The 13,828-nt window shown below is 45.9% G+C and overlaps 1 protein-coding gene across 1 annotated transcript; it reads right to left on the reverse strand.

Moving 5' to 3' along the window:
- Nucleotides 1-605: 605 nt before the first annotated feature.
- Nucleotides 606-4,921, reverse strand: LOC114440979 (actin, cytoplasmic 1-like). The gene is made up of 8 exons (XM_028413677.1): nucleotides 4,797-4,921; nucleotides 4,572-4,700; nucleotides 4,318-4,428; nucleotides 1,921-2,005; nucleotides 1,696-1,836; nucleotides 1,395-1,586; nucleotides 1,042-1,223; nucleotides 606-964 (listed from the first exon to the last, which is right to left on the reverse strand). The coding sequence occupies exons 1-8, from the start codon at nucleotides 4,917-4,919 to the stop codon at nucleotides 821-823; spliced, it is 1,107 nt and encodes a 368-aa protein (XP_028269478.1). The 5' UTR covers nucleotides 4,920-4,921; the 3' UTR covers nucleotides 606-820.
- Between the last annotated feature and the right edge of the window lie 8,907 nt (nucleotides 4,922-13,828).

Genomic DNA, 13,828 nt, shown 5'->3' on the forward strand with positions numbered 1-13,828 from the left:
TGTGCTCTCTGCTCAGTCCAGCCCAGGTCTGGTCAAAAAGGTTAAGTTACTCGCTCTTCGGGGTTTTTATCTGATGGGTTTGTGCTTGGGTGCTTTTCTTGTCTTCCTCCTGTGGGAGGTCCGATTCGTTCAGAGTGGCTGGGCGTGGCTTCCTGCGGGCTGAGGGTTGGCTCACCTGTCTCCTCCTGACTCCACCTCACTCCACCAGAAAAACCAGCCCGCCACGCCGCTCTGCCTCTTTCACCGACAAACCTGAAGCCTTTGGACCTTTGTGCCGATTGTTCTGATTGAAATGAGAACATGTCAACAAAACATCAAACACTGGTTGTTTTCTGACGCTTCTCCCCTCAGCAGCTGTCCTGGGTCAGACCAGGTTCACTGAGTCAAGTCATCAGGAGCTTTAGAGGCTCACAGACGGAGCTAGCATGCTAGCATTAGCATTTCATCTCATCTCATCTTTAAGTTTTTTCTAACCTCTCCACCAACAGAAGATCTGATTTAAATCCCAGACCTGCCAAACCCCGCTGACGAGTTCTACAGCAGGACGTTCAAACAAACAAAAAGACCCAGAGACGCTGGAAGCATCACACACTTTATTTAGACAGATGTTCTGTGATAACACTGTTTATCAGCAGGACCAGTGGAAGCTGAGAGCTGTGACAGTAACATGTTCAGACGTGTGTCAGAGTTCAGAGGAGCTTCAGGGAGGAGCTGAAACCTTCTCATGTAAACTGGATTCATGTCTTCTGTTCTCACGACACTTAGATTTGGACCGGACAGCTGAGAAGCATGTGGACTTCCCGCCGGGCTCAGGGGCCGCTTAGAAGCACTTGCGGTGGACGATGCCGGGGCCAGACTCATCGTAGTCCTGCTTACTGATCCACGTCTGCTGGAAGGTGGAGAGGGAGGCCAGGATGGAGCCGCCGATCCAGACTGAGTTCTTCCTCTCTGGAGGAGCGATGATCTGCAGGACAGAGACAGAGACGGTGAGGAGGACGTTCACTGCGAATAACGAAGATGTTACAGAGCGTACAGGTGTACCTTGACATTCATGGTGGGTGGAGCAAGGGCCGTGATCTCCTTCTGCATGCGGTCAGCGATGCCGGGGTACATGGTGGTGCCTCCGGACAGCACCGTGTTGGAGTACAGGTCCTTATGGATGTCCACATCACACTTCATGATGCTGTTGTGGGTCATCTCGTGAACGCCAGCCGAGTCCATTCCTGAACACAAACAACAAGTCAGGTAGTGTTCAGGTCCACTTCACATGGTCCCTCAGGTCCACTTCACGTGGTCCTGATCAACATGCAGCTTCACGAGGAGCAGCAGATAAACAGGTTTAAAGTCTGGATGGTCCAGGACCTCCAGACTTTCCTCTCAGTGTGGCTACAAACCCAGGAAGGAGGGCTGGAAGAGCGCCTCGGGGCAGCGGAACCTCTCGTTGCCGATGGTGATGACCTGTCCGTCAGGAAGCTCGTAGCTCTTCTCCAGAGCAGAAGAGGAGGCTGCGGTCTGCATCTCATTTTCAAAGTCCAGAGCCACGTAGCAGAGCTTCTCCTTGATGTCACGCACGATCTCACGCTCAGCTGGAGGTCAGAGGTCACATGTACACATTACACTCCATGAATGCACAAAAGTCTGACATCATCATGATCTAGTTCCCTCTGCAGGGGGTCTGCGGGGAGGAGGTCGTACCGGTGGTGGGGAGGATCTTCATCAGGTAGTCAGTCAGATCTCTGCCTGCCAGGTCCAGACCAATGATGGCGTAAGTCAGAGCACTGCCGTCATAGATGGGCACAGTGTGGCTGACACCGTCACCAGACTCCACCACAATACCTGCAGAACAATAACACACACGCTCACACACCAGGACTCTGATGTCGGCCATTTTGTTACAGATTAGAGTGGGAGTTCACTCACCGGTGGTACGACCAGAGGCGAGAAAAGCCAGGACGGCCTGGATGCCCACGTAAATGGCCGGAGTGTTGAAGGTCTCAAACATGATCTGTACAGAAAGAGTCAGCATCACTCTGGTAACCATGGCAACGGCAGTAAACCTCACTTCCTCCACTGCTCCACTTCACTGAGCATTTTTTTCCATTCAGACTTGGTGATCTTTGTTTGTTTTTGGGCCCAAAGTGTTAATAGAGTAGGTTAATTTAAAAATAATGATCAGATCATAAAGGTCAGGTTTTCTGAAAAAAAGATACCAAACCTATGTGTGGGACATTTTCAATGTGGTGTATTAAGACAAACTCAACAGTGTTCTGAAACAGGCTCTTAAGGGTTAAAGTGGTAAATGACATGAGTCTCAGTCCTGATGCAGGCAGATCGTCTGTCCTGCTCAGTGCAGCTCGTGATCACAGCATGCTGCACCGACCTGAGCACTGGTTGGTTCAACGAGTGGTTAAAACCATCAGACCAGAGGAGCAGCTTCTTTGTTGCCAGTGGAGTCCCGCAGGGCTCAGTCCTTGGACCATGACATTTCAGCCTATATATGCTGCCACTTGGACGCGTTATGCTGATGACTGTGCTGTCAGCGACGCCCCCTGGAGGCAGATTTGTTGCCACTATTCTTTGATTTCATGGTTTTGCTTGTTTGCCAACAAGTAGTCCTATTCTCTCTCCCTACCCTGTCCTGTGGGTTAGAGCCAGATACTGTCCTACTAGAGGACAAGAGACATGTCCTGACTCAGCTATGGTGACTAGTGTGCTACTTCAACAACAAGTAAAAGTACTTTAAATGTACTTAAAGTATTCAAAGTAAAAGTACTCACACACTGAACAACAAACAGGCATTCAGCATGTTTACTGTGTCAGTGTTCCTGCTGTAGATTCATGTGATGATTCATGTTCATCACACATTCATGGATGGACCTGTGTTAGCAGACAGCAGCTAACTAGTTAGCTCACTGAGCCAGAGCACCGGCATCATGACTGAGGCTCATTATAGAAACACAGCTGGCAGCGTGACACCAGCTCCATGCAGAGTCTGACCTCACATCAGTCCACACTGTGTTCATCACATGGAACAAGGAACTACAGACACTGGAGACATGTAGTGGAGGAGAAAGGACAGGTGACAGCTGCAGCGTGGAGTCAGAGGAGAAAGGATGAGCTGTTATTTTTACTTAAGTATAAATACATAAAATTTACTTAAGTACAGTAACGAAGTACAAATACTTAGTTACTTTCCACCACTGGTAGTAACACTGGGAATCATTTGGACACTGTGCTCCTAGTAAAACAAAGTCAGTCTGACTGCACATAGAAGCAATTACTGCATGTAATCACCTTAAAAGTCCAAACTAAGATGTCTTAAGTCACAACATGAGAAACCCTTATCCCTGCCTTTGTCTCCAGCAGGGGCGGCTCACTGCGGTGGTCTTTTCACAGCTGTCCATCAGACCATCAGACCACCAGCTGGTCCAGCATGCAGCTGCTCAGGTTCTTAGACCAAACAGGACTGAGCACATTACTCCGTCAGTTCTCAGCTCTGCACTGACTTCCTGTGAGCTTCTGATCTTAAGACATTTCTCTCCCAGAGGAGACACATGCACCCACTGAGGGCAGCTTCAGGTCCAGACTTTAAACCGAGCTGTTCCCTGACGCTCTGCTAAAGATTCACTGTGAATCACCATCAGTCTATTTTAATATTCTTTTATATTTGTCATGGTTTCAGCCAGGTCTTTTATTTTGTAGTTCATTTTCTGTTTGCATTAGTTCTAGTTTTACTTCCTGTCACTTCCTGTTTTATTTTGTATGTCACTAGTTCCCTTGTGTTTCAGGTCTGTTGACTTCCCCTTCCTCATGTGTGCTCCCTTCCCCCTCCTGTGATAACCTGCTCCGCCCTAATGTGCTTCACCTGTGTCCAATTGTCTTCCCTCCTGTGTATAATGCCTGTGTGTTTCCTTCCCCTTGTTGCCAGTTCGTTTTGTGAGTCTTCCATGCGACACAGCCGTCCACGTAGTCTATCAGCTGTTGTGATTTTCCCTACGGGTTTTTGAGTAAGTTTTGGATTTTCTTGTGCTTTGACTTTGTTTGGATTTGACCACTGTTTTAGCCTTTTGTTCCTTGTACCTCTGCCACGCTGACTGATCACCAGTGTACCGAACCCTGGCTAATATTAAAGGAGTTTAAAGTTTTCACCTCCGGCTATGTCTGCATTTGTGTCCATCTCACAACCCCTGACAATATTTTCTACACTTTGACCTTTATGTTAGTCAGCGTTCTTACTTTTACTATACACACACACACACACACACACAAACACACACACACACACACACAGACACACACACACACACAGACACACACCTGGGCCATCTTCTCCCTGTTGGCCTTGGGGTTAAGGGGGGCCTCGGTCAGCAGGACTGGATGCTCCCGAGGAGCCACACGGAGCTCATTGTAGAAGGTGTGATGCCAGATCTGCAGGACAGACGGACGTCATGAAGCCAGAGACAGAGGGACACAGAGACAGACAGACGTCATGAAGACAGAGACGGAGACAGACAGACACACAGACAGACAGAGAGAGAGACAAAGAGACTCCAGCTCCAACATAGAGTCACCTTCTCCATGTCGTCCCAGTTGCAGATCATCCCGTGCACCACGGGGTACTTCAGGCTCAGGATGTCCCTCTTGCTCTGAGCTTCCTGTCCCACATAGCTGTCCTTCTGTCCCATTCCCACCATCACACCCTGTGCGCGCACACACACACAAACACACACACACACAGAGTCAGTCACATGTAACATGTGGACACATCTGGAGCTGCGGCTGCTGTTAGACAGTACCTTATTTCTGGGACGGCCGACGATGGAGGGGAAGACGGCACGGGGGGCGTCGTCTCCGGCAAATCCGGCTTTGCACAAACCGGATCCATTATCGATGACCAGAGCGGCAACCTCGTCTTCCATTTCTGAAAGGACACATGATGTCACCACCTGGTGTTTGTTTATGGTTTGTTTTCCTTGTTGTGGGTCTTTAGTTTAATCTGTGTTTAGTTATTTTTCCTGTAGTTCTGGTGTTTTGTTTCTCTGGGTTTTTGTTTAGTTCTTGTGTCTTGTCTCGTGCTTCCTGTTTTATTTTGACAGCCTTGTCCTCCTTGTGCATTGTCTTGAGTTTTACTTCCTGTGGTTTCCCTCCTTGTTTGATCACCTGCCCTCATGTGTGTCACTTGTGTCTGTTAGAGGGGTTTGGTTTCTTGTGTTCCTTTATGCTCCTGGATCTACGCGTGTCTCGTCTTCCATGCTAAGCCTTGCCAGCTCTCACCGTCGGACTTGTTTTCCTGTGATGAGGTTTGCCATGCCAAGTATTTTTGTATTTCTTCTCGCCTTTGAATTTTGATAACTCTTTGAACCTTGCCAAGCCGTGTTTTTGAAGCTACCGGTGGTAGAGATAAAGTTTGGTTTGTAGAGAACTCTTGCACTGTCTTGAGTCAGTAAAACTAAAATACTTTTGTTTTGACCGCCCTGCATTTGTGTCCTCATCTTGATGAACCCTGACACATGAGGACTCAGCCGGTTTAAATCACTTTAAATCAGATTATTGATTACATGTATGGATATCTCATCATTATTATTACATGTTTAACCCTCTGCTGTTTGACTGAGGAGTCTGAAGCCCCGCCCGCTGATCGATCCAGGACCAATAAATATTCATACTCATTCTGTCCAGGTCCTCTGGATCAAACCACGACCCTCAGCTGTCTGCCCGTCAGTCCGACCCTGCAGGGTCTGGATCTGAACAGTCTTTACTGAGCCTGCGCTGTCAGTGGCCAGAGGCCGGGTCCGGGTCTTACCTGAGTCTCGGGTGGGTCTGTCTCTGGGTGAGTCCTGCAGATGTGTCTCTGGTCCAGCTGTGCTCCCTTAATGCAGCAGCAGACCTCAGACCGCACCGGTTTTATTCACGCACCGGGCAGCTGGTGTCGTCCTGTCTGCTCTGATTGGTCCAGGTGTGCAGGCTCCTGCAGGTTTCACTGGTTGAACCAGGTACCTGTCAAACCTGTCAAAGGGGAGGGGGCGCGAGGGACGAAGAAAGCCTGCAGGTGGAATGGATTCTGGAGCAGCAGGACGGCTCTGAGTGGCCAGACAGACCTGATGAAAGGCAGAGGTCAGAGGCGGCATGTTGTGATGTCATTGTGTGCGGGTCAAACGTGTGTAAACTGTATGAAGACTGACGGTCAGTGAAAACAGACGGACACAGAGCGGTCTGTGCTGTTCCTGTGATCACACCTCACACCTGTCCGACTTCCTGATGACCTCATCATGACGTCCAGCTGTTTATTTTCCTTTAGTCCGTTCTCTGTCTGTCTGTCCTCTGTCCTCCCTGTCTGTCCTCTGTCCTCTCTCTCTGTCTGTCCTCTGTCCTCTCTGTCCTGGTTATCCTAACCCCCTCTTTCTACCTCTGGAGTTTGGTTTATTTACATGAAGTGGATCCTGGCAGGTTTACAAACTGAACCCAAGAGCTTGAAACAGAACGGACTTGTAGACCTTCTTCAAGCAGCCGGATCAGTTCTGATTCAGCATGAACCACCTTCAAGAAACTCAAACTTCAAACCAGACATCACACAGAAGTTAAGAGGCATGAAGGAGGAGTGTTTCAGAGCAGTTAGAGTCATGCAGAGAACATGTCTTAACTGGAATGTGGGACAGAAAACCTGTTTGAAAACCAGTCTGAAGAAGAATGCAGACAGAACTAACCACATGCTTCACTTTTCTGGTTCTGAAGAACCAGTGCTGTTTGTCCTGAAGGCATTAGTGTCCTCACATCCCCTGAGCCCTGTGTTTCTTTGGGAGCTTCTCTCAAACGGCACCTTATGAAGTGGCTTCATTCTAATTCAGCTTCTCTGGAGAATGTAATAATAATAATAATGCATTGGTCTGCAATGCATATTGCGCTTTTCTGCTCTGTTGGGAAAGCACTCAAAGCGCTTACATTGAAATGCATTATTCATTCACATCACATTTATTTTTTTTATCTTTTATTTATTAAAATAGTCATTTAAAATATTTACAGAAAACAAAAAACAAAATACATTAATTCATTCGTGTCCTAAAAGGATACCTCAAAAACCCACTTTAGTAACACCCAAATGAAAATATTTTCAGAAACTAAAATACACAATGTCTTTCTCTATGTAAAATAAATTGTGCCAATCCAAGATCTTTGCCCGAAGGCGTGCTCCCCTCCCCACCTGCGCTCTTATATATTGTTTCAGTGTCAATGTGAAAAAATCCCAGGTGTTCAGTTTCCGGTTTTCCTTCAGTTTTGTGTTTCTTGTGATGTATATTGCATGTTTTGCGAATTGTCCAGTCAGGTTGATTATTGTATTGTTCTTGTAGTTGGATGTGTCCCCAAAGAGGAGGAACAGTCTCCAAATTCACAGTGGTAAGCTACCAGTGGTAGCCACAGCTCCCCTTGGAAAGACTGACGTAGCTGCCATTCATTCATACATGCACTGGAGGCAAAACTGGATGGTAAAGTGCCTTGCCCAAGGACACACAACAATGACTAAGATAAGATAAGATAAGATAAGATAAAACTTTATTAATCCCGAAGGAAATTCTTGTGCCAGAGGTATCAAGTTACATTAAATGCAGTTAAGTACAGAGTATAAGAGTATAAGTGTCACTATAATCCAAAATCAGAGTACAGTACGCAGTATGAGCACAATATATGATACATGGATACAAATATGGAGATGTAAGGTGCTAAGTAAGCATAAATATAGACCAGTGGAGGGAATGACATGCCTGACATGATTATCTAGCGCTTCTCCCTACAGAAAGGGGAGGAGTTATACAGTCTGATGGCCTCTGGCAGGAAGGACCTCCTGTGGCGTTCTGTGCTGCTCCTCGTAGTCTCAGTCTACCGCTGAATGTGCTCCTGTAGGACAGCAGTGTGTCGTGCAGGGGGTGAGACGCGTTGTTACGAATACTGAGGAGTTTCCTCAGTATCCTCCTCTCCGTCACCTCCACCACAGACTCCAGCTCCACTCCCAGCACCGAGCCAGCCTTCCTAATGAGCTTGTTGAGTCTGTTGGTGTCGGCCGTCTTCATCCTGCTGCCCCAGCACACTACAGCGTAGAAGATGACGCTGGAGACCACCGAGTGGTAAAACATCTGCAGCATGGTCTGGCAGACGTTAAAGGACCTGAGTCTCCTCAGTAGATACAGGCGACTCTGTCCCTTCCTGTATATTGCCTCAGCGTTTGTGGACCAGTCCAGTTTGTGGTCAATGTGGACACCCAGGTATTTGTAGCTGTCCACAATGTCCACGTTGGTACCCTTGATGCTGACCGGGTTAGGGAGTGTCTGGTGCTTCCTGAAGTCCACCACCAGCTCTCTTGTCTTTGTGACATTCAGCTGCAGGTGGTTCTGTCCGCACCACTCCACAAAGCTGTCCACCACACTCATATACTCCGCCTCCCGACCTCTGCTGGTACAGCCCACAATGGCAGAGTCATCCGAGAACTTCTGCAGGTGGCAGGACTGTGAAGTTCTCGGATGACTCTGCCATTGACTAGGGAGGAGCTGGGGGTCGAACCGCCAACCTTCCGGTTATTGGACAACCCTGCTGATTATTAACTAAAATAATCCAAAGCCCCCCTATAATTTGGGGCAATATTTTATTTATTATTATTATCTTGATTATTTCGGAGTTGTTGTCGTATACGACATGAGAGCATATGTCTTACAAAGTCGCTCATACATTAGGAAAGTAATAGCTAGAGACGTTCTGTTTCTTTCCTCCAAAAGAGGACACTTCAGGCATGTCTGTGTGATGTAGACTGGCTGTATTATTCTACAGGCGAGTCAGTGTCCAATCGGACCATCGAGCGATATCACAAGGGGCTCAAATATCCAATTGTAGAGCCTTGTGCCTCTGACGTGTGTATCAAAGATGTCTTCTGAAGACAAGAGAAGTATCTCCACTAACTAGCTGAGTCGTCTACACATCTGAAAAGCGGCCCTGAACACAATAATAGACACGTAGCGGACTGTTATCTCAGCCGGAAGGTGCATTGTTCTGCATACCCCTGTTATACACTGTTATTCACTGTTATTTCTTACTGGAAACTTTTATTTGACTTATTAGCGCTGCTATGTTGTGTTACGCTAACCCGGAAGTTACGTCAGGACGTTCCGGATGAACAGGGGAGCTCGCTCTCAGACGCTCTCAGCGCTTCTTTCATGTAGCGCAGCTTCATTTTTCAACTTTTGCCACACAACTATTGCAGGGACAAAGGAGACATTTACAGCGCGACTATTTCTGAAATAATAAGAAAAGATTATAGACTGAGATGCTGTTTCAGAGTCACTGGCAGAAGACTTTTCCAACAGCTGGATTGGTGGTTGATGGGTGCAATATATAAACACCACACTATACAATAAATTACTTATTTGTTCTTTTGATGCACTATGTACAGTTTTCTACAAACCACTTCTACCTCCACTCATCTGTGCAGTAATTGTTAATCTGTAAACTCTTTTTTGAGTGTATTGCATAATATCGGTAGTTCATTTTATTATGTATATAGCTTTTCTTATCTTTTGCTTTCTGTAACTGTGCTGTTGCAAAAACGCAATTTTCCCATTGTGGGACAAATCTGTGGGAAATTACCTGGAGCATCTGGAACCATCTGAAAAATAATATATATAATGACAATAAGAAATGCAGTAACATAATGTGTAAATATGTATTTTGTTTGTTATTTATTTGTGTGTCTTACATTTATTTTATAGAGAAAAGTGTCCAAGTGGCAAATTCCAGAGAGTCCATCCAGAAGGAGGAGTGATTGGAAACAGGTGAGGTTAATCACAGCCACGACTCCACCCAGCAGATCCAACACACCTGGAGAAGGCAAACAAAACACAGCAGGAGAACAGAAAAGACCAGGGAATCCACAAGGGGGCAAAAGAGTTCCTCACCACACACTACACCATTGCCATTTACAACAAAGCAAACTTTATCTACCTCTAACTTGGTATGAATGACATACAATGGGGGTAGATTCACCAAGGACGTATTTTCCAGCATATACTGCAACCAGATTTCAAAAACAGATGTTCAAGCTTCTAAGTTAAAAAATCATTGATTAAAAGGGACTTTTATTTTGGAAGATCCAACTCTCTTATCCAATCTGCAGCATATCTGATCCTATCATGGTTAAAGAATGTGTTCACTCTTTGGGCTTCAAGTCTTAAAACAGCAGAGGCTCTGGGCATCCTGGACCCTGACAGTCTTTGTGCTGTTAAAGGACTTTGATGCCAGTAGTCTGTGTGTAGGCTGAGGAGCGTGGTTGGCGTGTTTAAACTAGATAAAGAGGGAGGACAGGTCTCAGAGCACGATGAGGCGATGTCAAGCTGGTGCACATATGGGAGTTGAAGAGGGAGGAGTGGGTTGAGATGACCTGAGCTGTGTGATTTGGGGGGAAGAAGGGGAAGAGGTGGTGTGTCTGGAAGGTTTTGGAAGTGGTGAATGCTGGGAGGACGGTGGTGCTTGTTGCAGTGTTGAAGATGTTGATGACGTGGCAGCGTTAGTAGTGCCACAGTCCACCAAAAATCCAAATATGGACTAAGAGGGAGCATGAGCTAAGGCAGAGAGAAGATGAATTTAAGTATGGTGACACACAGACACAAACACACAGGACTGTACAGACCCATTGATTAATTATATATATTCAGAAAAGGGTATTTTTGACTGCACATATAACCTGTAATGACTTCTTTCTTGTTTATTCATTTTAGTTTATCTGAGCTAAATTCTAATAACTGATAAGAGTGTGCTCTCTTATTATGTTTCAATAGACCATGATGGTCACATGCTCTATTACTTCTAAAGCCATATTGCTGATTTATTTTTCTCTATAAAACTATCTAGTCGAATAACAAATTATTTTTCTAGGATTTTGGAAAATCTCAAACTGTCAGAAACAGACTCCATGAGGGTGGTATGAGGGCCCGACATCCACAAGAGGGGCTTGTGCTCACAGCCCAACACCGTGCAGGGTGATTGGCAGATTCACCATCGGCGCCCTGTGCTCTTCAGATGGGAGCAGGTACACACTGAGCACATGTGACAGACGTGACAGTGTCTGGAGACGCCAGCATGAGCGGTTTGGTGGTGGGTCAGTGATGGTGTGGGGAGGCATTTCTTTGGAGGCTGTGAAGTATACAAGGTTATTTACGCAATGACATGATACAGACCACGTATGTATTTGATTATATAAGCTTACACATCTATAACTCTTACAGAGAGTTAGGGAGGAACTCTTTAATGCGGTGAAGGCCGAAGCACTAGGAGGCATGGACTAAGATAAATCAACCAACATAGAAGGGACAGAGTGTTTTCACAGTCATAAATATGTTAGACCAATTATGATAATTAGTAGGTGGAGATAAAAGGGCAACAGGTCCCAATATGGGAATACCTACGAGGGTCTTGACAAATTGTTTATCTATTATGCAAATGTACCTCAACTTTCAATAAAACAAGCCTGTGTCCAGGGAAGGGGCAGAACACATATGGATGGGAGTGAAGCAGACTGAAAGGCCTGTGTTCACTGTGTTCTCCCTTTTGCAAAAGGTGAAACTACAAAACCCAGGGTATTTTCTTTCACTCAATGTTCTGAATACAGGAGACGGAATCTGACAATCTGGGGTGACCAGGGAAGGTCACGACAAGGCACAGCCCTCCATGTGCTAGCCAGAGGTACCCTGACTGCCATCAGGTACCAGGATGAGATCCTCAGACCCACTGTGAGACCATATGCTGGTGCAGTGGGCCCTGGGTTCCTTCTGATGATGAATGAGGCTGAAGTGTGTCAGCAGCTCCTGCATGATGAAGGCATTGATGCTATGGACTGGCCCGCCCATTCCCCAGACCTGAATCCAATCCAGCACATCGGGGACATCATGTCTCGTTCCATCCACCAACACCACGCTGCACCACAGACTGTCCAGGAGCTGACTGATGCTCTAATCCAGGTCTGGGAGGAGATCCCTCAGGAGAACATCCACCGCCTCATCAGGAGCATGTCCAGGTGTTGTAGGGAGGTCATACAGGCAGGTGGAGGCCACACACAGTACTGAGCCTCAGTCTGTTCATTGTTATTATTATGAATATTTTCCCCAGACTATCGTTGCTGCTGTTACTTCACCTGGTCTGTTTTCTATTTCACTTTCAGCCTTCATAGACTCTGGTGCCAATGGGAACTTCATTGAATCCGAAGTGGCTCACCAGTGTCGCTTCCCTCAAACCTCACACACAAGTGACAGCCCCTCTCTGGTCCTGCCAGCCTGCAGCCAGTCAGACTCCGGCTCTCCTTAGAATGAACCCCAACTATAAACACATCAATCTTTCTCTCTGACAGTGAGTTTGATCTCCTCCAACCAGGAGTACACCCACAACTCCCTGACGAGTGCCACCACAGGTATGACCCCCCCCCCCCCTTTGAGGGATGTTTTGGATGCCTAACCCCCTTTTTCTATCTCTGGAGTTTGGTTTATTTACATGAAGTGGATCCTGGCAGTTTTACAAACTGAACCCAAGAGCTTGAAACAGAAGGGACTTGTAGACCTTCTTCAAGCTACAAGCAGCCTGATCAGTTCTGATTCAGCATGAATCGAAACTCAAAATTTAAATCAGAAAGCAAAAGTTATGAGGTATGAAGGAGGAATGTATTGTTATGTTTCAGAGAAACTCCAACCATGCAGAGAACACACCTTCAATGGAATGTGGGACAGTAAACCTGCTTGAAATCCAGTGTGGACCAGCATCTGTCTGTCTGACAAACAGAAAGCCAAATGTTAGTTAAATATCTATATCAAATGTGCCACAACCTTGAACTTTTAATTAACATTGCTGTTAGTATGCAGAAGCAGACAATCCACCATTACAGTCGTAGAACTCATGTGTTTATCGGGGTGAATTTCTGATATGTGAAACCTCAGAGAAACTGATGAACAAAGTAGTACGTTGTTACACAATCGTCCAAGTAACAATCCACAACCTTTCTGGTGTCTATAGATTAAACAAATGGTTAAAACTCAATGAAATCTGGTGTTTAATCTCCACTTGTTTGCACAGTTTACACGGCAGATTGTAACACAATGTGTGCTGGGTGGAAAAAACTATCTCTTGCATTGTATAATATAAACAAGATCTTTGTGAAAAGGGGTTTTATTTCAGTAGGTTATCTACAATCTGGTGAGTTGTAGGAACATTAATTGTTTTTATCGACACTGTGTAAGGTGCGAGCATTTAGTCCTATTCACTACTCACAAACGATCACGCACCATTGTGAGGTGGTGCTAGAATAACCTGTCTGAGAGATGAGAAGGAATCTGTCACATGTTCTCTGCACGTGTCACCATGTAAACACAGCACGTCATGAGAGGATGCTGTAGAAGTGTGTATTCAGTGTAGAAAGACTTCACAGGCTGAGGTGGTTAATGCTGTAATCTACATTTATTTAACCTCAGCATTTTATCTGACGTCTGGTCCAGTAGGTCTTAAACTGAAGCAATCAATACTGCAAAAGTTTCCAAGAGTTTAAATCGAGGCAACTGGACTCAAGGATTGTTTTTTTGAAGAACTGAAGAAGCCACTTGGGGGAGTGGCGAAACGTCTTCAAAAAAACAATCCTTGAGTCCAGTTCCCTCGATTTAAACTCTTGGAAATGTCTATGACCTGGATGATCATGAGCATCCACAGATATATGAATACTGCAAAAGATTCTTAGTTTAAACTTTTAGTCTTCTTAGTCTTAAAAATCGATGTTAAGAAGAGTGGAATCAGAATTTCAGAATCAGAATTTACT

This window comes from Parambassis ranga, chromosome 9 (genome assembly GCF_900634625.1).
Source record: "Parambassis ranga chromosome 9, fParRan2.1, whole genome shotgun sequence".
NCBI lineage: Eukaryota > Metazoa > Chordata > Actinopteri > Ambassidae > Parambassis > Parambassis ranga.

Excerpts from the sequence above, each read along its gene's own strand:
- LOC114440979 (XM_028413677.1), bottom strand. The coding sequence starts at position 4,919 with ATGGAAGACGAGGTTGCCGCTCTGGTCATCGATAATGGATCCGGTTTG. Across the intron at positions 2,006-4,317 it reads ACAGGGAGAAGATGGCCCAG|ATCATGTTTGAGACCTTCAA; the intron begins GTGTGTGTCTGT and ends CTTTCTGTACAG. Across the intron at positions 1,587-1,695 it reads GAAGATCCTCCCCACCACCG|CTGAGCGTGAGATCGTGCGT; the intron begins GTACGACCTCCT and ends TCTGACCTCCAG.